Genomic DNA, 23791 nt, shown 5'->3' on the forward strand with positions numbered 1-23791 from the left:
TACTTATGACCATGTGATATTTCAGTTTTTCTTTAATAAATTTGCAAAAATTTCTACATTTCTGTTTTTTTTCAGTCAAGATGGGGTGCAGAGTGGACTTTAATGAGAAAAAAAATATATTTTTTTAGAATTTACCAAATGGCTGCAATGAAACAAAAAGTGAAAAACTTAAAGGGGTCTGAATACTTTCCGTACCCACTGTATGTTTTTTTGGTATGTGACGGGTTGAACAACATTGGATACTATATAGGTGGTGCCCTCCACTTTTCTAAAAATACTTAAGTCCTTTGATGAATTAAAGGGGGGGATTTGTGTTGACAAATAAAACAATTGTATAAATATCTACAGTTTCGGCATTCATTTAATGCACAATCAAGATGGACGCCCTTTTGGGTAGAAAATAATACTTTTGTTAAGTTGGTATTAGAGAAGGGAAATACTAAGGGTCGTATTTCAAAAAATGGATGGAGATATAGGTCCAATTTCTGAGGATCAATGGAGAGAGGTATTAGAACTGGTTCCCCAATTATCTTTATATGAGACGCAGAGATTTTCCCAGATCATATTAATACACAGGAAATATAAGACGCCTAGATTCCTATGTAACATAGGATACCGGACTGCTGCTGAATGTCCAGGATGTAACATGGATGCTGCGGCCTATTACATACGCTATGGGAATGCCGGGAGATAGGTAAATACTGGAAAGGCGTTCTGTCTATTATACAGAGGGTGTATAAAATAGATATTCAACCAGACCCAAAAAATGTCTATTAGGTATATTAGAAGATGATATGGAATTTGACCCAATTTCAATAGGGATTTCACATATTTTATTTCAAGCTAGGAAACATATTGCATCCAAATGGATTAACCCCTCACCTCCAGAAATTAGTGAACTCAAAAATAGGATAAATAATATTATCAGATTAGAAAAGGTGTTATGTAAAAAATAAAATTCAATGAATACATTTGAGAAAATATGGGGCTTATGGTTGGATACACCTGGAATGCCATCAAGGGGGTTATTGTTGGAGAGACATTGACTTATGGGGGAAGGGGGTATTGGCGAGGTCTAATGTTTCATTATGATGTGCATTGGAATTCCTTAACATGTGGTATGGGTAATATAGCACACCTATATGTGTATAGGATTATAATGTTTATTACAATATTATGGTTATATAAGAGATTTCAAGAATGTGGAATGTTAATTGTAAGATATAGTAACTGCAAGTTATCAGACGGTAATGGGCAAGCTGAAAGGATATATAGGAGAGATGCATCTATGTCATCCCTATGGTATGTTAATATATTATTGTATGTACTGGTTTCTTGATTTGTCAAAAAAAAAAAACTAATGAAAAAAATACTCAAATTTATTGGATTGAAAAAAAAAGAATATGAAAAAGGCTTCTACTCTGTGTGGGTTCTCTGGTGCTTAACCAAAGCGGATTTATGGCTAAAACATTTAACACATTCTGAACATGAAAAAGGCTTCTCCCCTGTGTGAGTTCTGTGATGGTTGATAAGATTTGATTGCTGTATAAAACCTTTCCCACATTCTGAACATGAAAAAGGCTTCTCCCCTGTGTGAGTTCTCTGGTGTTTAACAAGATGTGATTTATGGTTAAAACATTTCCCACATTCTGAGCATGAAAAAGGCTTATCCCCTGTGTGAGTTCTCTGGTGTAGGATAAGATGCGATTTCTGTTTAAAACATTTCCCACATTCTGAACATGAAAAAGGCTTCACCCCTGTGTGAATTCTCTGGTGATTAATCAAATCTGATCTCTGGTTAAAACATTTCCCACATTCTGAGCATGAAAAAGGCTTATCCCCTGTGTGAGTTCTCTGGTGTAGGATAAGATGCGATTTCTGTTTAAAACATTTCCCACATTCTGAACATGAAAAAGGCTTCTCCCCTGTGTGGATTCTCTGGTGTTTAACAAGATGTGATTTCTGGTTAAAACATTTCCCACATTCTGAACATGAGAAAGGCTTCACCCCTGTGTGAATTCTCTGGTGATTAATCAAATCTGATCTCTGGTTAAACCATTTCCCACATTCTGAACAGGAAAAAGGCTTCTCCCCTGTGTGGGTTCTCTGGTGGTTATTAAGATGTGCTTTCTCGTTGAAACATAACCCACATTCTGAACATGAAAAAGGCTTCTCTCCTGTGTGGGTTCTCTGGTGGATATGAAGACGTGCTTTCCGGTTGAAACATTTCCCACATTCTGAACATGAAAAAGGCTTCTCCCCTGTGTGAGTTCTCTGGTGTATATTAAAATCTGATTTCTGGTTAAAACATCTCCCACATATGGAACAAGAAAATCTATTGTCCGCTGTGTGTATTTTTTGATGTTTAAGAATAGACTTTGAGAGGGTAAAAATATTTCCATATTCTGAACCTGAAAATGTCTTCTTTGCTTTAGGAGCAGTTCGTTTTGTAATGCTCATTTTTTTTTTTTTTTCCTTAGCAGTCGGTAATGAATCAGAAGATAGGACCTGTTTCATAGGATCAGATGATTGATGTTTGCTGTGAAGGGATGATGGTATATCTGGAGTAATGGCATTCACTTCAATTGTATCCTGTGGGATCTTAAGATCGTCTGATTTAAAAATCTCCAGTCCCTCTGATCTTCTGGTACAGTCATCTGCCAAGAAAAAAAAACAATTATTAATTTTGAATAAAATATCCTTGAAATTTATATTTTTGAACATTTCTACTTAAAATGTCTAAACAAACACATCCCTGGGCTACATGCTAATCCAGGAAAATGAAGAGATATATGCTCAAGCTTAAAAATCAATTTTAATAGACACAAATCTAAAATATAGAGGAATATTTAAACTTGAGCATATATCTCTTCATTTTCCTGGATTAGCATGTAGCCCAGGGATGTGTCTGTTTAGATTGATTTAGAAGTGGTATGCAATCTTTATTTATTTTTCTATGAGATTCTTGTGTTAATTGTACTTAAAATGTCTGTAGAAATGGGAAGTTATTGACCGAATGACAGTTCACAGTCTAATAGAAAACCTCATAGGATGAACCAGTAGATCGTTGTGTCAAACTGTTCATTCTGCTTCCCAAATATGGAATAAGAAGCCATCAAACAATGTTATGTAGGCAAAAATAATACCAATAAAAACTTCTACTCATCTCACAAAAAAACAAGTCCCCAGTCAGGGTCATTATCTGTCAATGGAAAACCAGAGGTTTCCACATTATTAGTGGCTCAAAGGCTCTTGAAAAGCAACATGGCTTCCATAACCCAATCCAGCAATATCCGCTCTCCCAAAGTCAAATCTCCCCCTCACTTCTGAGCCTTGCAGTGCGCCCAAACAACACTCAGCATCCATGTATTTGGTATTACTATAGTGAGAAGAACCCACTTAATTTACGGTGTGTGTCTCCTGGAGCACAATCTGGGCACTATGTGTTGGGTAATGAAATTATATATTTGTAATTTTCACTCACCATCATCCACTGCGTGCTAATTTCCAGAAAGTGCCTGTGGAGTCACAATAGTCACTACTCCTATAGATTACTTCACTGAGGGTTATAATTTCCAAAATGGAGTCACTTTATGGGGATTTCTACTGTTCTGGTTCTCTGCAATTTGGTCACATTAGGGCTTCTGCAAATGGTGGGTCCCATCTCCTCTGGGATCTGCTCCTGCAACATCTGCTTCTCTCACCAGGAGCCGCCTTATTCATCCTGCAGGCGGCGCTGGTGATGGAGGAGACGTCGGAACCAGAAGCTCTGGGCGGCGCAGGCTCTGTCCAGCCACTAAGATTAGGGTGCCTGGGACCAGTAGTACCATCCAGTCTGGTAGTATGGGTGTGTGTGCTGTCCAGCTGGAGTAATCTGCTCCCTGCTTCAGCTAACTGGAGAGCACCGCACCCTACTAAAGCTGGAAGCATATTGCCAGAAACTAAAACAAAGCAAAATAGGGCAGAAGTGTGTACCTGCCCAGATCGTCATAACTAAACCAGGGTGCAGCAAACCCACATAAAGATGGCGGCTACACAAGTACAAAATACTGATGAGACAATCACTCACAACCTACCATTTCATGGAGGGGGTGACTGCTTAGTATTTGAATTGCACACAAAATGGCTTGTATAGGGTGCTGTTCACACTAGGGTAGTGCACAGTATCCGGCTTACAGCCTATTAGTTACACCCATACTATTAGATTAGGTGGGCTGCCCAGTACTATCCAAGTGCACCCCATGGGAACAGACACAGTTTACAATGCCCGCACTGATGGGCCTGGCTGCACCCTGGAATAAAAAAAGTGCAAAAATGCATATATAATATATGGATAGTACCGGGCAGCCTGCCTAATCTAATAGTATAGGCGTAACTAATAGGCTGTAAGCCGGATACTGTGCACCTTAGTGTGAACAGAACCCTATACAAGCCTTTTTGTGAGTAATTCAAATACTAAGCAGTCACCCCTCCATGAAATGGTAGGTTGTGAGTGATTGTAGGTTGGTTGTGAGTGATTGTAGGTTAGTTGTGAGTGATTGTCTCATCAGTATTTTTCACCTGTGTAGCCGCCATCTTTATGTGGGTATACTGCACCCTGGTAGTGCATTTAGTTCTGAACATCTGGGCAGGTAAACACTGCTGCCCTTTTTTGCTGTGTTTTTTCTTGAATATTGGGGGAATTTTAATTCTTCTTAGTGTGGCTTTGCTTTTTGTGCATATTACCAGAAGCGGCCAGATCCAGCCTTGTTCTCCTCTGGTTCAGTCTTCTGCGCTCAGCCCCCGGCTTGTGTATTTGTGTCCTGTTGTGACCTTGGCACGACTACTGACTACTCTTGTGTCTTCTGATTTTGTATTTTCTCTGCCCTCCTGGTTCTGATCCGGCTACCTGACTATTCTTCTTGTCATCTCACTCCACAGAACAGCAGGTAAACCGTGGCGCAAGCTCAGGGAGTCTCTGTCTAAGTCCAAATCCACGTAGAGGGGTTAAAGGGTGATGAGCAAGGCAAACGCTGGGATCAGGAAAATGGAGTAGATAGAGCCAAGCCTGTTCATGGTGGCCATCTTTTGAGCTGCCAGGTGACAACGAACAGTGTCCCCAATACATCGTGTCTGCACACTATCCCAGCAAAATCTGCATTCAAATAGCTAAATCGCGCTCCTTCCCTTCTTAACCTGCCATGTGGCCAGACAGTAGTGTACAATTGCATACAAGGTATTGTCGGATTCAAGAGAAGATGAAATATTATTTGTAAGGTCCATTTGTTTCCTATTATCCTTTGTGAAGAATTCCAAAGTTATCACCACATAAAGTGACACATGTCAGATTTGAAAAATGGGCCCAGATAGGAACACAAAACTGGCTGCAGGAAGGGGTTAAATAAGAGTGTTTTGGGCACTAACTACTATAGTCAAAACTGTGAGTATAGAGTAAAGACTGGACCTGGTCTTGTAGGGACCATATGAGCACATTCAGCAGCACAGAAGGGAGAGAAGGTAGATTCATCCAAAAAGATATCAGGGTTCTAGGAAGCCAACATCATCATTACCCTTCGCTTTCTCTTACGGCCCATCATAATATTTTTCTTCAAGTGATTTTCTGGCTTTGTGGTTTACAGATCTGGGCAGGTAACGTCTCCTAATCACAGTGAGTAGGTGGATCCTCCAGGTTGTAAGTTCTATGGAAAAGGGTTTTCAATGCCCAAAATCATTTGAACTGTTTTGGATGGAAGAGAATGTTGTGGTCTAGAGGCAAAATGGTGATCACATGATTGTGATACGGCCGGACTACACCACCGATAAAGCAGCCACAGCCGGTGACTGAGAAGAATCTGTGACTTCTCAGCATTTAGTGGTTACCACTCACCTGGGTAGTCAGATGTAGGAATCTCCTCTTTACACCGCTCATCACCCCTCACATATGTCTCTGTAGTATTAATATGGGTCAGATCTTCACCCTGAAACAAATATTGTAAAAGTCACAAACAGATGAGAAGTCCCATCTATGATCAGCTCTAATCCTGCCAACTCCATCATTTTCATTACACAAATATAAAACACATAATACTGGTGGATAAAACAAGACTGAACACAAGACCTTCACAGCCGTCTACACATCATAGGGGAGATCTCATGACACCTTCTCTCCATCTACCTGATGATCCTGAGGAACATTGGGATCTTCTTGTTTACAGTCATGTGGAAGAAAAGGACGGGGACATCTCTCTGGTGTTGTCCTCTTACTGGATAGATCTGGAGGAAACACATACAGCGGCTGAATTCATTCTTTACATACAGATAATTATAGGCCGTGTGTATTTAGTCCTGTCTATTACCTGGTGATGTGAGGGGCTGGGGAACCTCCATCATGACGTATTGGTACAAATCTTTGTGTCCTTCTAAATACTCCCACTCCTCCATGGAGAAATAGACAGCGACATCCTGACACCTTATAGGAACCTGACACATACAATGATACAGTCATCCCCCCGATCCCTTCATAGCGTTACTGTATAATGTCCCAGCATTCCCAGCAGTGTCACCTCTCCAGTCAGCAGCTCAATCATCTTGTAGGTGAGTTCTAGGATCTTCTGGTCATTGATGTCCTCATGTATCAGGGGGTGAGGTGGAGGCCCTGTGATTGGGCTCAGGGGTCTTCCCCATCCCTCAGACACAGGGTCCTGACAGCGCTCACTAGAGGTCTTCTTCACTACTGTGTAATCCTGGTTATGGAGAGACACATTAATAACTCTAACTACAGACATTTCCAGAGTCCTCACCTCTCCAGTTCTGTCCATCTGTTATTCCCATAGATAAGAATGATGTAATGTGATGTCATCAGAATCTCTCACCTCTCCAGTAAGTCGGAAGAGGATCTCTAGGGTGAGGTGTAATATCCTCTCCGCCATCTTGTCTCTATCCATATCCATCTTTGATGGGTCCATAAGGAAAATTCTCTTAAATAGAAGATCTTCACTGAGAGGATCTGATATTGTAGGGACCTGAATAAGAAGATGATGAGCCAATGTAACATCATAAAGATCCTGTGTAATAATACAATTACTGGAGATAATAAGGGAAACATATGAGATTTATTATTTTACAGTATTTAGTTTTCTGCTTTACATCTAGTAATAAAACCTATATATTTTAGGCCACAGACAGCAAGCAGTTTCTTCCTCGGAGTCGGTAGCTGAACACATTTCTCAAAGACTCATCTTCCATAAAGCTAATTCTCGTCTCATTTACTGACACTGCAATAGGCATTCGCAATACTGCAGGAGATATTCATTACACGTGACATGAGAAATAACTACTTCATAAAGAGGACGAAATTTTCATCTTCTACTACGGCTCTACAAACATATTTGGCCAGAGTTCTTCACTGACTACATCTCCACCGGCCGTCTATATGAATGTTTCCCGTCTTCCCCGGACTGTAATCTTCTATCACGTTAGATCTCAGGTCTGATTCACACACAGAAGTTTGAGGCTTTGATACATGGTAAGGTTTTTAATATTAAACAGAGTAGGACTACCCCGAATGGGCTCATCTTGCCATGGTGGGATAGCTTTCATGCTATTTTTGATCAAAAACAGTGTTACTAAGAACCCTATTTTATTTAAATGCACTTTTGCTATTTATTTGTTTATTTACAGCAGGGTTTATGATCATTTTTCTTCTTATAGTTTTTTTCTGATTTATGGCCATAGTAAACATGCATCTATGTGCTGCATGGATACCAACTTATACCAAGCTCAAATTCTGTGTTTTTTTCACGGGCACCATAGTGGCCCTGTGGGCTGCTGCTATGGATGATACACCCCTAACTATCCAACTATCATATGGTAAAAATCTCATAGGTCCTGTATTTATTAGTATCTGCACGAAGAATGGGGCTAAGTGAGTATTTATTAAAGGGAATCCACTCCACCGACTACCCCACGGCCAGCAAGCATCAGAATCTTCACTGAATAAAAAGCCATTTCACAGCAAACAGACCTCTAATATGAGGCATACAGGTAAGTATAGAGTCACATTTCTATCACCTGTATGCCAATATTAGAGGTCAGATAAGTCCCAGGGGGTGACAGATTCCCATTCATCAGCCGTGGGGTAATCATAAAACCATATATGTATTGCAATGTGGTTAATGGTTGCATAGTCAATGGGAGGCATGTGTCACAGAGATGGCCGGTCTCTGTGATGTAACCCGGAGTGTTTCTCTAGGGCAGATAAGTACTAAGAGGATCATTTGGTGCACCTGGGAGCCGGGTTACGGGTAGCTAAGAGAGAATGGGCGGGTCCAGCTACCCACATACCTCACCTCTGGGTGTGGTTAACAGCCTATAAAATGGAGGCTGTTGTTTGGCACATGGTCTGTGTGTTTGGAGGGAGAAGGCCTCCTGTGTATGTTTGTCTTCAGACCAAGCCAGGACACTGGACGCTACCCCAGCTTGTGTGCCGCACAGGCCTGGGCGAGCAGAGACCGGCTAAGGACATTTACTTTGTTTGCCTGATCTAAAGGCTATTTGCTTTTCTGCTTGGCTTCTGGGTTTATGAAGTAATAAACTCACATGAAATTTTAAAGGAACATGCCTCTTGTTTTCCTCCCATTGTGCCCCAGTGAGTAAAACCCCTACAATATGTATAAAGGAAAGGGTATGGTACTCAGAGAATGTTTCAATAATCGGCCTCAAAGCATTTCCCCAACAGGTTCATTAGGAGGCTTGATATAGGGATGATAATTCATGATGTTCAGCACAGTGTGCCTAATAGCCAGGTGCCCATGTATAAATATCCCACTTCATCCAAAACCCCTCCCAGACTAGGAGACCCATTCCCATTCCTAGAGGTGAATTGTCACAGGATATACAGAATAGAGTCTGTCTACGATAATGTACCGCGCCTACGCTACTTCTCATGAGCTAGAGGTTCGATAATGTCCATCACCTAGTGTCCATGTCCGGAAGTGACGTGCTTTATGCTGAAACACCAGATAAACTGATTGCCACCGCGCCACTTGTACCTGTGACTGCACATGCCCGTAGTTATCATACTCCTAAATGGTCATATTTGACTCCTATTGCATAATTAGAGATACACAAGGATCACCACACTTGTTAGTTACTAAATAGTATAAGTGGGATATAACTGATCAGAAATAATTCTGATATAGAGGCTCAGATCTCTTGATGAAGTAAAACAATATGTGAACCTCATTCACAGGGAACTGAGTAGCAATGGTTAGAGTATAAAATCCAAAAATGTAATCCAGGATGGGGCTGTATTCATACAAAACAGGCATAGGAAATTTGCTCATTCAGTCCCTTAGGGGCTAGTGAATCCAGTCTAGAAATCCACTCACTTTACTTTTAGAGGATACATCTATTTAGATCACCTCCTCTCACATTGGGTTTAACCACCTCAATGATGCAAAAGGAGATGTTTCTTGTTTCACCTCAATATGCACTGTTCATGTGTCTCACTAATGAGGTGTCCCGATGTCACGCCAGGTTTGAGTGCAACACAGAGTCACGCCAGGTGTGAGTGAAACACAGAGGGGAAAGGGAGCCCAGACACTAGGGAAAAGGGGGAAGAGGTGACCTCCTAATCTGGACTAGCACCACCCTGTCTCCCCCTAACATCCCTATACAGCTTCCGCAGCTGTCATCCATCACGTGCCTCGCCCCACTATCCCTGGCATAAGGCTATAGCTGGGGGTGGAAGGAGATGAGCACTAGTCAACCTCCGCTAGCACTCTAAAGACAAAAGGGGAAGACAACACAGGGAAATTACAACTTCGCTTTAGAAGAAACTCCAGCAGGGCACACGGCCTCAAGACTCCAAAGAGGACGTGATACTGCTTCAGCCAAGTTACAAGTAGAAATGAGTATAACTGGCAACGCCCACCTAGATACACCAGGTATACATACACCCAGACTAAAGGGAGGTAGTCGCTGGGTCCTAAACACAGCCTCCTATCTAGGCAGCTGTCTGCATTGCCAAACATGGAGATCTCCTGCAAACCCTTGCAGGGCGACTGTCTGTCACCTCTGACACACCCGTGACAGTACCCTCCCTCTACATGTGGCATCCGGACACTCAGGACCGGGTTTCTCAGGAAAAGAGGTGTGAAAATAACGAACCAATCTGGGAGCGTTCACCTCTGACGCTGAAACCCATGTCCTCTCCTCCGGACCATAGCCTTTTAAGTGCACCAAGTATTGTAGAGAATGACGTTGGACACAAGAATCTACTATTCTCGAAATCTTGAACTCCAAATTACCATCAACCATTACTGGGGGCGGTGGTAGAGGTGAGGGCTCAAGAGGTTCTACGTAATTTTTTCAATTTTGTTCTCTAGCACAACCTCTGCAGTCAGGACAAAGCGGAAACTGCAGTTTGGCCACAAATGCACCCCTTGTTTATCCAACTCCAGACTACCGAGAGTTAATATAGTCTTTCTGTTTAGGAATTGAAGGACAGGTCTCAACAAAGTGTCCCTTTTTCCCACAAAAAAAATACGCCTTTTTTCTTGCGAATCTCTGGGGAGATGTATGATGTAGTGACACCCCCTAACTGCATAGGTTCCTCCACCTCCCCCAGTACTGGTTCACCCCCAGACCACTCCCTTGGCAGGTACACAACCGAGACAAAAAGGCCCCGGAGAAGGAGGTCACACCCGTCTATCCCGAACGTGTTTATCCAGACGTAAGGCCAAAGACATGGCATCCTCCAAGGACTGAAGGGTATCATATACAGCTAAGGCATCTTTTAACCTTTCCGTGTGCCCCTCACAAAATTGACTTTTAAGGGCTGAGTCATTCCATTTGGAATCCGTAGCCCATCTACGGAATTCTGAACTGTACATTTCCACTGACCGAATCCCCTACTGAAGACGACGTAGCTTAGACTCAGCCAAGGCGACTTGGTCAGGATCATCATAGATGAGGGCAAGAGCTCAAAAAAAAAACCCCCACAGGCTGGAGACAAACTGAGTCCTGTGGTAATGAAAATGTCCATGAGTGAGGATCACCCTGCAGTAGAGAGATCACAATACCAACCCCTTGCTCCTCATTACCGGAGGAGTAGGGACGAAGTTTGAAGTACAATTTGCATGCCTCCTTAAACACAAAAAACTTGTCCCTACCTCCTGAAAAACCTGTCCGGGAGGGCAACCTTGGGTTCAGGCTGGACAGGCTTACCCGCAGAGACCCCCACATTGGCGGCCTGTAACCGCTGCAGAACCTTAGAACCTCACAGCAGAGGGCATTCACCTCCAGAGACAGACAGCGGAACTGCTCTGCAACTGATCCCATACTAAAGGGAGTCAGGAAAAAAAAGGTGCATCCCCAAAAACACACAAAGAAAAAAAAACAAAGTGTCAATCTTGTGTCGTTTTTTTTATTTCCAAAACGTGCTCGGCCAGTTATAATGTCACAACAGGTGTGAGTGCAACACAGAGAGTCACGCCAGGTGTGAGTGCAACACAGAGGGGAAAGTTAAAGGGAGCCCAGACACTAGGGAAAAGGGGGAAGAGGTGACCTCCTAATCTGGACTAGCGTCACCCTGTCTCACAATAATGTCCCTATACAGCCTCTGCAGCTGTCATCCATCATGTGCCTCGCCCTACTATCCCCGGCATAAGGCTATAGCTGGGGGTGGAAGGAGATGAGCACTAGTCAACCACCGCTAGCACTCTAAAGACAAAAGGGGAAGACAACACAGGGGAATTACAACTTAGCTTTAGAAGAAACTCCAACAGGGCACACGGCCTCAAGACTCCAAAGAGGACGTGATGCTGCTTCAGCCAAGTTCCAAGTAGAAATGAGTATAACCTCCAACGCCCACCTAGACACACCAGGTATATATACACCCAGACTAAAGGGAGGTAGTCGCTGGGTCCTAAAGACAGCCTTCTATCTAGGCAGCTGTCTGCATTGCACTGTATGTCACTTCAGACACACCCGTGACACCCGACCATGGCGTATTTCGCCCAAATGCCCCCCACACTCCTCCTAGACTGCCTCTTGGTCATGCATACATAATCTAGGAGGTAGATGCATGTGGCCACATATACAAGTCCTGAGGTTTTACAGTTGGAATAATCCCTCTGGAAAAGGGTTTCACATGTAGAGGAACTCGAGAAAGATTTACATGGTCTCATCCAATTACATGTACAACTTTCTCCACATCTAAAGAAACCACAGATTCTTCTATCTAGCCATGTCCCCTTGGGTGCAGGTTTTTATAGAAACTATGCACTAAACGGTCCCTAATTGACCAACCCTTTCTAAAAGTTATTGTGGGAGTGGATTCCACAGCACCCTCAGGTCCAGGTCGGCCACAAGTACATCCTAGTGTTTTCTGAGGTATTAAAGATATGGTCACTCTGATTGTCACAAGTTCCTATTACTTGTGTTATCCCATATTTTTCTTGGTGTCTTGGTTAGGTATGGAGGAGTGTCTGTCTCTCCTGTTTTTCTGCAAACAATCGTGTGGAATCCAAAATGTACTGTGGATACCTTTTTCCTTGAATCTGGTGTTTATGTCTATTGCCAGTATATTAATATCTGTGACATTAGAGCAGTTTCTTCTCAACTGTAAAAATTGGCCCTTGGATATTGCTTTTTTTTTTTTAGTAGGATGGGGTGGTGGCTATCCCGCTTTAATAGTTTATGGTAGAGGAGTGTCCCTAGGGTCCCATCCAGGGCTGTGGAGTCAGAGTTGGAGTCGGTGTAAAATGGACCGACTCCGACTCCTAAAATACATAATAAATTGGGCACAGTAGTTCAAAGCAGTTTGTGAGTAATATTTTTTCATAAGAATTTGGGAAAGTTATGAAATGTCCTATAAATGTCTGTCCTGTTCCTGATCTAAGGGTCTAGAGTTTTAGCTGAGAAAAAATGTGTCCTACTGTAAATTTATCACTTAAACATGAGCCATGTATGAGGGAGTCGGAGTCGTGGAGTAGGAGTCGGTGTCGGTGTCATGGAAATTGAGGAGTAGGAGTCGAAGGTTTGGCTTACCAACTCCACAGCCCAGGCTCCCATCCCGTACTTTCTTGATTAGTACATCCAGGAAAGGAAACTGGTATTAATTAAACTCGGACATAAATCTAAGGCCCACTCTATGGATATTGAGTTCTCTGACAAATTCAAGAAATTGTTCACTCGTCCTTGACCAGATGATAAAAATGTTGTCAATATATCTATACCAGGGGTCCTCAAACTTTTTAAACAGGGGGCCAGTTCACTGTCCCTCAGACCATTGGAGGGTCGGAATATAGTTTTAAAAAAAACTATGAACAAATTCCTATGCACACTGCACATATCTTATTTTGAAGTAAAAAAACAAAACGGGAACAAATATAATATTTAAAATGAAGAAGAAGTAAAGTTAAATCAACAAACTTACCGGTATTTCAATGGGAACTATGGGCCTGCTTTTGGCTAATGAGATGGTCAATGTCCGGTTCCATATTTGTCACTGCTTGTCGTAACAAGTGATGCAAGTGTGTATCAGTTAGTCTGGATCTGGTTGGAGAACAGAAAGAAGGCATTGTTTAACAAATTATCTCAAGCTCAGACTGGTGTGGTGCGAGAGTCCCCAATAGGCAAGTAAATGTCCCCAATAGGCAGTTAAATATCCCCAATAGGCAGCATAGGTTCCTAATAGGCAAGTAAATGTTCCCAATAGGCAGCATAGGTTCCTAATAGGCAAGTAAACGTCTCCAATAGGCAGGTAAATGTCCCCAATAGACAGCATAGGTCCCCAATAGGCAGGTAAATGTCTCCAATAGGCAGCATAGGTCCCCAATAGGCAGGTAAAGGTCCCCAATAGGCAGCATAGGTCTCCAATAGGCAGGTAAATGTCCCCAATAGGCAGGTAAATGTCCCCAATAGGCAGCATAGGTACTCAATAGGCAGGTAAATGTCCCCAATAGGCTGCATAGGTTTCTAATAGGCAAGTGAATGTCCCCAATAGACAGCATAGGTCCCCAATAGGCAGCATATGTCTCCAATAGGCAGGTAAATGTCCCCAATAGGCAGCATAGGTCCTCAATGGGCAGGTAAATGTCCCCAATAGGCAGCATAGGTCCTCAATGGGCAGGTAAATGTTCCCAACAGGCAGGCTGTTTCCCCCTTATAATGCCATATGCAGGCTGTTCCCCCCATATAATGCCCCATGCAGGCTGTTCCCCCCTTATAATGCCCCATGCTGGATGCCACCCCCAAATAACGCCCCATGCAGGATATCACTCCCCTGTCTTTATAATGCCCCATGCAGCATGTCACCCCCCCCCATATAATGCCCCATGCAGCATGTCACCCCCCCATATAATGCCACATGCAGCATGTCACCCCCCCATATTATGCCACATGCAGCATGTCACACCCCCATATTATGCCCCATGCAGCATGTCACCCCCCCCATATTATGCCCCATGCAGGATGTTCCTTTCCCTCCATATAATGCCCCATGCAGGATGTCACCCCCCATATCATGCCCCATGCAGGATGTCACCCCCCATATAATGACCTATGCCTCCATACATAAAAAAAAAAAAAATCCAATACTCACTCTTCACTTGCTGCCGCTGCTCTACTCTGGTCCGGACTCAAGCGTCGTTGTCCCGCTCTGCGCTGCCTGTGACGGCACTCGGGAGGGTGCGGTGTAAAGACGTCACCGCGCCCTCTGACCTGAGAAGTCACAGGAAGCGCAGAGCAGGAAGACAGCGGATCTGCGGAGGCACGGGGAGAGGTAAGTATCCGCCTGCCGGGGCCCTGAGCAAGCGGGGGGAAGGGTGGGCAATGGCACCGCTCTCCTCTCCTCCACCCATAGCCCAGCGGGCCGGATAAAAGTTCTCCGCGGGCCGCATGTGGCCCGCGGGCCGTAGTTTGAGGACCCCTGATCTATACCATGCCCCAATATATGGATGCCACCATTTATTATCATCCCTGAATATTGTAGTTTCCTCCCACCAGCCCAGTAATAGATTAGCAGATGAGGGGTACAGGGGCTCCCCATCGCAGGACCCCTGAGCTCGGGTAAGTACTTCCTGTCAAAAAGAAAGATGTTATGACTAAGAGTGAATGTTAGAAGATCCTCCATGAAGTCATTATGTCTGCTACACTCTATTGATCTCGATTTCAATAAACGTCTTACTCCTCTGATATCATCCTCATGCGGTATATTACTGTACAAAGACTCGATATCTAGAAAGGCCTGCTTCCCTACATGCATGTATACATGTAGGGGAGCAGGCAGAGGGAAAACCAATTCCAGAGGGATTATTTCAACTGTAAAACCTCAGGACTTATTCCAACTGCAGGACCTCAGCCGGTACTGTGGAAACATTATACTGTGTGTGGGGGGAAGATGGTACTGTAGGAACATTACTCTGTGTGGGGGGCATCAAACCTATTGCATAAGGGGCATAATGGGGGCATCATACATCCTGCATAAGGGGCATAACGGGGGCATTACACTGTGTGGGGGCATCATACAGTTAGGTCCATATATATTTGGACAGAGACATTTCTCTAATTTTGGTTCTAGACATTACCACAATGAATTTTAAACAAAACAATTCAGGTGCAGTTGAAGTTCAGACTTTCAGCTTTCATTTGAGGGTATCCAGATTAAAATTGGATGAAGGGTTTAGGAGTTTCAGCTCCTTAACATGTGCCACCCTGTTTTTAAAGGGACCAAAATTAATTGGACAATTGACTCCAAGGCTATTTCATAGACAGGTGTGGGCAATCCATTCGTTATGTCATTCTCAATTAAGCAGATAAAAGGCCTGGAGTTGATTTGAGGTGTGGTGCTTGCATTTGGAAGGTTTTGCTGTGAAGTAAACATGCGGTCAAATGAGCTCTCCATGCAGGTGAAACAAGCCATCCCTAAGCTGCAAAAACAGAAAAAACCCATTCGAGAAATTGCTACAATATTAGGAGTGGCAAAATCTACAGTTTGGTACATCCTGAGAAAGAAAGAAAGCACTGGTGAACTCATCAATGCAAAAAGACCTGGGCGCCCACGGAAGACAACAGTGGTGGATGATCGCAGAATAATCTCCATGGTGAAGAGAAACCCTTTCACAACAGCCAACCAAGTGAACAACACTCTCCAGGAGGTAGGCGTATCAATATCCAAATCTACCATAAAGAGAAGACTGCATGAAAGTAAATACAGAGGGTTCACTGCACGGTGCAAGCCACTCATAAGCATCAAGAATAAAAAGGCTACACCAGACTTTGCTAAAAGAACATCCAAAAAAGCCAGCACAGTTCTGGAAGAACATTCTTTGGACAGATGAAACCAAGATCAACCTATACCAGAATGATGGAAAGAGAAAAGTATGGCGAAGGCGTGGTACAGCTCATGATCCAAAGAATACCACATCATCTGTAAAACACGGCGGAGGCAGTGTGATGGCTTGGGCATGCATGGCTGCCAATGGCACTGGGTCACTAGTGTTTATTGATGATGTGACACAGGACAGAAGCAGCCGAATGTATTCTGATGTATTCAGAGCCATACTGTGTGCTCAGATCCAGCCAAATGCAGCCAAACTGACTGGTCGTCGTTTCATACTACAGATGGACAATGACCCAAAACTTAAAGCCAAAGCAACCCAGGAGTTTATTAAAGCAAAGAAGTGGAATATTCTTGAACGGCCAAGTCAGTCACCTGATCTCAACCCAATTTAGCATGCATTTCACTTGTTAAAAACTAAACTTCAGACAGAAAGGCCCACAAACAAACAGCAACTGAAAACCACCGCAGTGAAGGCCTGGCAGAGCATCAAAAAGGAGGAAACACCGCGTCTGGTGATGTCCATGAGTTCAAGACTTCACGCAGTCATTGCCAACAAAGGGTTTTCAACCAAGTACTAGAAATGAACATTTTATTTACAATTATTTAATCTGTCCAATTAATTTTGGTCCCTTTTAAAAACAGGGTGGCACATGTTAAGGAGTTGAAACTCCTAAACCCTTCATCCAATTTTAATGTGGATACCCTCAAATGAAAGCTGAAAGTCTGAAATTCAACTGCATCTAAATTGTTTTGTTTAAAATTCATTGTGGTAATGTCTAGAACCAAAATTAGAAAAATGTTGTCTTTGTCCAAATATATATGGACCTAACTGTACATCCTGCATAAGGGGCATAATGGGGGCATTACACTGTGTGGGGGCATCATACATCTTGCATAAGGAGGCTCCAATTAGGGCCACCTGGTATCTCTGTCTCTCCTGGTCCTTGGCCTGTCTCTTACTTTTATCTATTATTGCGTTTGGTAAGCGACATCTGATATTTACATTGACACTGCATATTTACCCGTACACTTGTATGGAGCGGTGCATTTCCATGGTGTGTCTTATATCTTTTTGTGCTTGCCCCCTTTTCCTCTTTTTTCCTGAGGAAATTTTTCTCAAAGTATTTATATCCTGTATTCATATGACTATGTGCTGCATTTTGTAATCTATTACTACTTCATGTCGCCACCTGTCGTGGCCCTTTGTATATTTGATATCTAATAAAGCTATACTGTTTTTATGCCCATATGTACTCTGTTTCTCCTATTATTATAGGGGCATAATAGAGGTATTACGCTGTGTGGGGGCATCATACATACTACATAAGGGGCATAATGGGGGCATTACACTGTGTGGGGGCATCATATAAACAGTATAAGGGGCATAATGGGGGCATTTCACTGTGTGGGGGCATCATACATACTGCATAAGGGGCATTACACTGTGGGGGCATCATACATACTGCATAAGGGGCATAATGGGTGCATTACATTGTGTGTGGGCATCATACGTACTGCATAAGGGGCATAATGGGGGCATTACACTGTGTGGGGGCATCATACATACTGCATAAGGGGCATTACACTGTGGGGGCATCATACATCCTGCATAAGAGGCATAATGGGGGCATTACACTGTGTGGGGGCATCATACATCCTGCATAAGGGGCATAATGGGGGCATTACACTGTGTGTGGGCATCATACGTACTGCATAAGGGGCATAATGGGGGCATTACACTGTGTGGGGGCATAATACATCCTGCATAAGGGGCATAATGGGGGCATTACACTGTGTGGGACATAATACATCCTGCATAAGGGGCATAATGGGGGAATTACACTGTGTGGGGGCATCATACATACTGTATAAGGGGCATAATGGGGGCATTACACTGTGGGGGGCAGTAAAGGGGTCCTGTACTATGAGAACAATACGTTTCCTCCCTTCCTGTCTCCATAGTTGGGTCGTATGTATCTATTACAGGAAACAGAACAAAAACCTTATGATTCTTATAAAGGGGCAACACAAGACCCCAAAAGAGTCTCCGTGCTGAAGGGGTTAATGCCCCCTGCGCCCAGTAATGGGGTCTCCACATACCTCCACCTGCAGAGCCGCCACCACATATATGGCTGCTCTGTGCGCACAGGAGCTGTGATGAGGTCACAGGAGGGGAGGAGTCAGGGGTCACATGATCAGGGGCCTCAGTGGATGCAGGACTCTGCTGTGCTGGTTGTCATGGTGCTGGATGAGCTGAAGTTTATGTGTGGGGTCAGGAGGGTTTTACAGTGTGGATGTAGCAGAGCCGCGTGTGTACGAGGTGTACGGAGCAGAGCCGCGTGTGTACGAGGTGTACGGAGCGGAGCCGCGTGTGTACGAGGTGTACGGAGCGGAGCCGCGTGTGTACGAGGCGTACGGAGCGGAGCCGCGTGTGTACGAGGCGTACGGAGCGGAGCCGCGCGTGTACGAGGCGTACGGAGCGGAGCCGCGCGTGTACGAGGCGTACGGAGCGGAGCAGCGCGTTACGAGGCGTACGGAGCGGAGCCGCGCGTGTACGAGGCGTACGGAGCGGAGCCGCGCGTGTACGAGGCGTACGGAGCGGAGCCGCGCGTGTACGAGGCGTACGGAGCGGAGCCGCGCGTGTACGAGGCGTATGGAGCGGAGCCGCGCGTGTACGAGGCGTACGGAGAGGAGCCGCGTCTGTTCGAGGCGTACGGAGCGGAGCCGCGCGTGTACGAGGTGTACGGAGAGGAGCCGCGCGTGTTCGAGGTGTACGGAGAGGAGCCGCGCGTGTGCGAGGTGTACGGAGCGGAGCCGCGCGTGTACAAGGTGTGCGGAGCGGAGCCGCGCGTCCACGAGGTGTGCGGGGCGGAGCCACGCGTCCATGAGGTGTACGGAGCGGAGCCGCGCGTCCAAGGAGTACAGAAAGGAACAGCGTGTGTACGGAGCGGAGCCGCGCGTGTGCGAGGTGTACGAAGCTGAGCCGCTCGTGTACGAGGTGTACGGAGAGGAGCCGCGTGTGTACGAGGTGTACGGAGCGGAGCTGCGTGTGTCTACGAGGTGTACGGAGCGGAGCCGCGTGTGTCTACGAGGTGTACTGAGCGGAGCCGCGTGTGTACGAGGTGTACGGAGCGGAGCCGTGTTTGTACGAGGTGTACGGAGCGGAGCCGCGCGTGTACGAGGTGTACGCAGCGGAGCCGCGCGTGTGCGAGGTGTACGCAGCGGAGCCGCGCGTGTGCGAGGTGTACGCAGCGGAGCCGCGCGTGTGCGAGGTGTACGGAGCGGAGCCGCGCGTGTGCGAGGTGTACGCAGCGGAGCCGCGCGTGTGCGAGGTGTACGCAGCGGAGCCTCGCGTGTGCGAGGTGTACGCAGCGGAGCCGCGCGTGTACGGAGGTCATGGACGGGAGGTATGTGACCCCGAAGTACCAAGCTTCGTTGATGTAGGACCCGGAGAAGCAGGCTCCAGCACACATGTTAAAGAAGATCGTAGAGAAGGACGGCCGAGACAGGGACTGCCTACTTCCATACCGTCTCTTCTCCATCAGAGGGGTACCACAGTCCTCTACTGGATTCTCCCCTTTTGAGCTGTTGGATGGCCAACACCCCCAAGGGCTCCTGGATGTGGCAAAGGAGACTTGGGAGGCGGAGTCTACACCCTACCGGAGTGTAATCGAACACATGGCCCAAATGCAAGAGAGAATTGCCATGGTGATGCCCATCGTGAAAGAGCACCTCCTCCAAGCACAAGAGGCGCAATCTAGGGTGTACAATAGATCGGCACGAGTGAGACACTTCAACCCTAGGGATCGGGTACTGGTGCTGGTACCTACAGTGGAGAGCAACTTCCTGGTGAAGTGGCAGGGCCCCTATGAAATAGTTGAAAAGGTTAGTGAGGTCAACTATTAACTCCACCAGCCAGAGAGAAGGAAACCCTACCAGGTGTACCACGTCAACTTGATTAAGCCATAGCGAGATAGGGAGCCCGTGGAAGCTTCGTGTTTAGTGACTGAGCCTGACGCTGATGTGAAAGAGGTCAAGGTGGCAGAGTCGCTGTCACGTGCCCAAAAGCAACAGTGCAAAGAGTTTCTACAGCGAAATAAAGACCTGTTTTCAGAATTGCCAGGACTCACTCGGGTCATAGAGCATGAAGTACTCACAGAGCCTCATGTTCGTGTCAACCTAAAACCTTTTTAGGCCCGCAGAGAGGTGATCTCGAAAGAGTTGAAGCGGATCCTGAACCTTGGAGTCATTGAGGAGTCCAAGAGTGTCTGGTCCAGTCCTATAGTCTTAGTGCCGAAACCAGATGGAGAATCGCTGTTTTGCAATAACTATAGGAAGCTGAACGAGGTCTTGAAGATGAGCTTATCGAAAGGCTAGGACCCACTCGGTACATCACCACCCTAGACCTCACCAAAGAATATTGGCAAATTCCCCTGTCCAAAGAGGCCAAGGAGAAGACGGCCTTCTCAATGCCAGACGGTTATCAATAAGTCAGGATGGCGTTTGGGTTGCAGGGAGCTCCGGCCACCTTCCAGAGATCCATGGACCGGATCTTAGCACCCCACAAAAAGTATGCAGCGGCCTACCTAGATGACATTGTCATATTCAGCCAGGACTGGGAAAGTATTCTTAGAAAACTTCAAGCCATACTTGATGCTTTAAGGAAGGCGGGCTTTACCATCAACCCGAAGAAATGTGCCATGGAGATTGAGGAAGCCAAGTATCTGGGCTACGTGGTTGGTAGAGGGGAAATAAAACCACAAATAAATAAGGTCGAGGCGATCCTGAACTTGCCACAGCCCCTCTTGAAGAAGCAGGTCAGGGCATTTCTAGGCATCGTGGTCTACTATCGAAGATTTGTCCCTAACTTTGCCCTGATAGCAGACGGATCTGCTGAAAGGGACGAAGTCAGCTATGGCCAAGTGGTCCACGGAAGCTGAAGTGGCCTTCCAGGAATTGAATCTGGCCCTCTGTAAACAGCCAGTCTTGGTGGCTCCCAACTTCTCAAAAGAGTTTGTGGTCCAGATGGATGCATCGGATGTCAGGCTGGGAGCATTCTTGTCCCAGGAGATTAACGGAGAGGAACACCCTCTAATGTACCTCAGTTGGAAACTGAGAATGTTTAGCCATCAAGTGGACGTTGGACACTTTGAGATATTACCTGTTAGGTAGAAGTTTCAGGTTAGCGTCAGACCATGACCCATTGAGGTGAATGCGAGAAAAGAAGGGGAACAATGCCCGAGTAACTAGATGGTTCCTAGCCCTACAAGATATTAGTTTCCATTTAGAGCATAGGCCTGGGAAACAACATGGGAATGCTGATGCCCTGTCAAGGGTCTATTGTATGGTGGCAGAAGGAGCCAAGCCCCGGCTTTGGGCAGAGGGGGGGTGTGCAAGGTTGCTACCGCACAAGTCGTCGACGGGAGGTATGTGTCCCCGAATTACCAAGCTTCGGTTATGTAGGACCCGAAGAAGCAGGCTCCAGCACACATAGTGCTGAGAGGGAGTTAATGGACCCGGATTAAAGGGCGGAGTTTTACGAGCAGCTGAAAAAGTTGGGAGTGGGAACAGCTGCTCACTTACCACCAGTCCAGGTCTTGGAAGGCCTGATTTAAGACAGCTGCACCTGTCTCATTGTGCTGTGTGTTGTGCAAGGTGAGCAGACCTTGCATGTGCTGCTCAGAGTCTGCTGGAGGCAGAGAAAAGCACTACATTTAAACGGCTGAAGCCGTGCTGCATATGGACGGGTTATTTTGAGTTTTTTTCTGTTATACCTTTTTGTGCCAGAAAAAGGCTGTTATGTTTTGTTTTCCTGGTTGGTTTATGGACATTTAATAAACCACCAGTTTCTTTTTGAACCTGCAGGCTGCATTCCTCTGTGAAACTGCGCCTACCCGAGAGCTGATCCGTCACAGCATGTACAAGGTGTACGAAGCGGAGCCGTGCGTGTACAAGGTGTACGAAGTGGAGCCGTGCGTGTACGAGGTGTGCGTAGCCATGCGTGTACAAGGCATACGTAGCAGAGCCTTGCGTGTACGGAGCGGAGCCGTGCGTGTATGAGGTGTATGGAGCAGAGCCGCGTGTGTATGTGGTGTATGAAACGGAGCCGTGTGTTGTGTTTACAAGGCGTTCTTTATACTCCATTTAAAGTCTGGCAGTTGTGTGTTGTTCCAAACTATTCATATTTGGTCGCTGACCAATACCATACTACAAGGCCAGTACCTAAAACCGTGGTCGTCATACATAAGATATTACTGCGGTACTAAGCCAGAAATTTTTAGGGAACGTGTCAAATATTCCCTCACCTACTGTATCCTCACCCATCCTTTGTAGATTTTGAGCCCTCGCCGGCAGGGTTCTCACTCCTCCTGTACCAGTCACTGACTCATTTTTGTTCAAATTATTGTACTCGTTGTTTGCTATGCATACCCTTTTACACATGTAAAGCGCCAAGAAATTAGTGGCGCTATAATAACAATTATTATAATAATAATTATACTCCGTTTAACCCCTTAAGGACTGAGCCACTTTGTAGGTTAGTGACCAGGCCATTTTTTTCAATTCTGACCATTGTCACTTTATGAGGTAATAACTCTGGAACACTTCAACGGATCTCCCTGATTCTGAGACTGTTTTTTTTTGTGACATGTTGTACTTCACAACATTGGTAAAATTTCTTTGACATGACTTGCGTTTATTTGTGAAAAAAAAAATGGAAATTTGGCGAAAATTTTGAAAATGTCACAATTCCTATGCCTTTAAATCAGAGATATTTCACAAAAAATAGTTAATAAATAACATTTCCCACATGTCTACTTTACATCAGCACAATTTTGGAACCAATTTTTTTTTTTTATTAGGTAGCTATAAGGGTTAAAAGTTCAGCGATTTTTCATTTTTCCAACAAAATTTACAAAACCATTTTTTTAGGGACCACATCACATTTGAAGCGACTTCGAGGAGTCTATATGACAGAAAATACCCAAAAGTGACATCATTCTAAAAACTGCACCCCTCAAAGTGCTCAAAACAACATTCATGAAGTTTATTAGCCCTTCAGGGGCTTTACAGGAACTAATGGAATGTGAATGGAAAAAAATGAACAGTTTATTTTTTCCCACAAAAATTTTACTTTTGTCCAAAATTTTACATTTTCACAAATCTAACATGAGAAAATGGACCATGCAATTTGTTGTGCAATTACTCCTGAATACGCTGGTATCCCATATGTGGTGGAAGACTAGTGTTTGAGGGCACGGCAGGGCTCGGAAGGAAAGGATCACCATTCGACTTTTGCAACAAAAATTTGGCTGGAGTCGGTAGCGGACGCCATGTTGCTTTTCAAGAGCGCCTGATGTGCCTAAACAGTGGAAACCCCCCACAAGTGACCCCATTTTGGAAACTAGACACCTCAAGGAATTTATCAAGATATGTGGTGAGCACCTTGAACCCACAGGTGCTTCA

The 23791-nt window shown here is 45.1% G+C and overlaps 1 protein-coding gene across 1 annotated transcript; it reads right to left on the reverse strand.

The window, feature by feature from the left end:
• Positions 1-788: 788 nt before the first annotated feature.
• On the reverse strand, positions 789-18550 carry LOC141206988 (uncharacterized). The gene is made up of 8 exons (XM_073664346.1): positions 18428-18550; positions 13421-13539; positions 6852-7001; positions 6543-6722; positions 6336-6459; positions 6155-6252; positions 5867-5957; positions 789-2657 (listed from the first exon to the last, which is right to left on the reverse strand). The coding sequence occupies exons 3-8, from the start codon at positions 6942-6944 to the stop codon at positions 1417-1419; spliced, it is 1827 nt and encodes a 608-aa protein (XP_073520447.1). The 5' UTR covers positions 6945-7001; positions 13421-13539; positions 18428-18550; the 3' UTR covers positions 789-1416.
• Positions 18551-23791: the final 5241 nt, after the last annotated feature.

The sequence above is a fragment of the Phyllobates terribilis genome, unplaced genomic scaffold (genome assembly GCF_046119375.1).
Source record: "Phyllobates terribilis strain yellow unplaced genomic scaffold, ASM4611937v1 Scaffold_156__1_contigs__length_4398808, whole genome shotgun sequence".
NCBI classification, from domain to species: domain Eukaryota; kingdom Metazoa; phylum Chordata; class Amphibia; order Anura; family Dendrobatidae; genus Phyllobates; species Phyllobates terribilis.

What these genes read in the sequence shown, in the direction of transcription:
- LOC141206988 (XM_073664346.1), bottom strand. Translation starts at nt 6,944, where the DNA reads ATGGACCCATCAAAGATGGATATGGATAGAGACAAGATGGCGGAGAGG. An exon ending in ATGTTCCTCAGGATCATCAG is followed by an intron (nt 5,958 to 6,154) that starts GTAGATGGAGAG and finishes TATTTGTTTCAG; the next exon opens with GGTGAAGATCTGACCCATAT. An exon ending in TCCTACATCTGACTACCCAG is followed by an intron (nt 2,658 to 5,866) that starts GTGAGTGGTAAC and finishes TTTTCTTGGCAG; the next exon opens with ATGACTGTACCAGAAGATCA.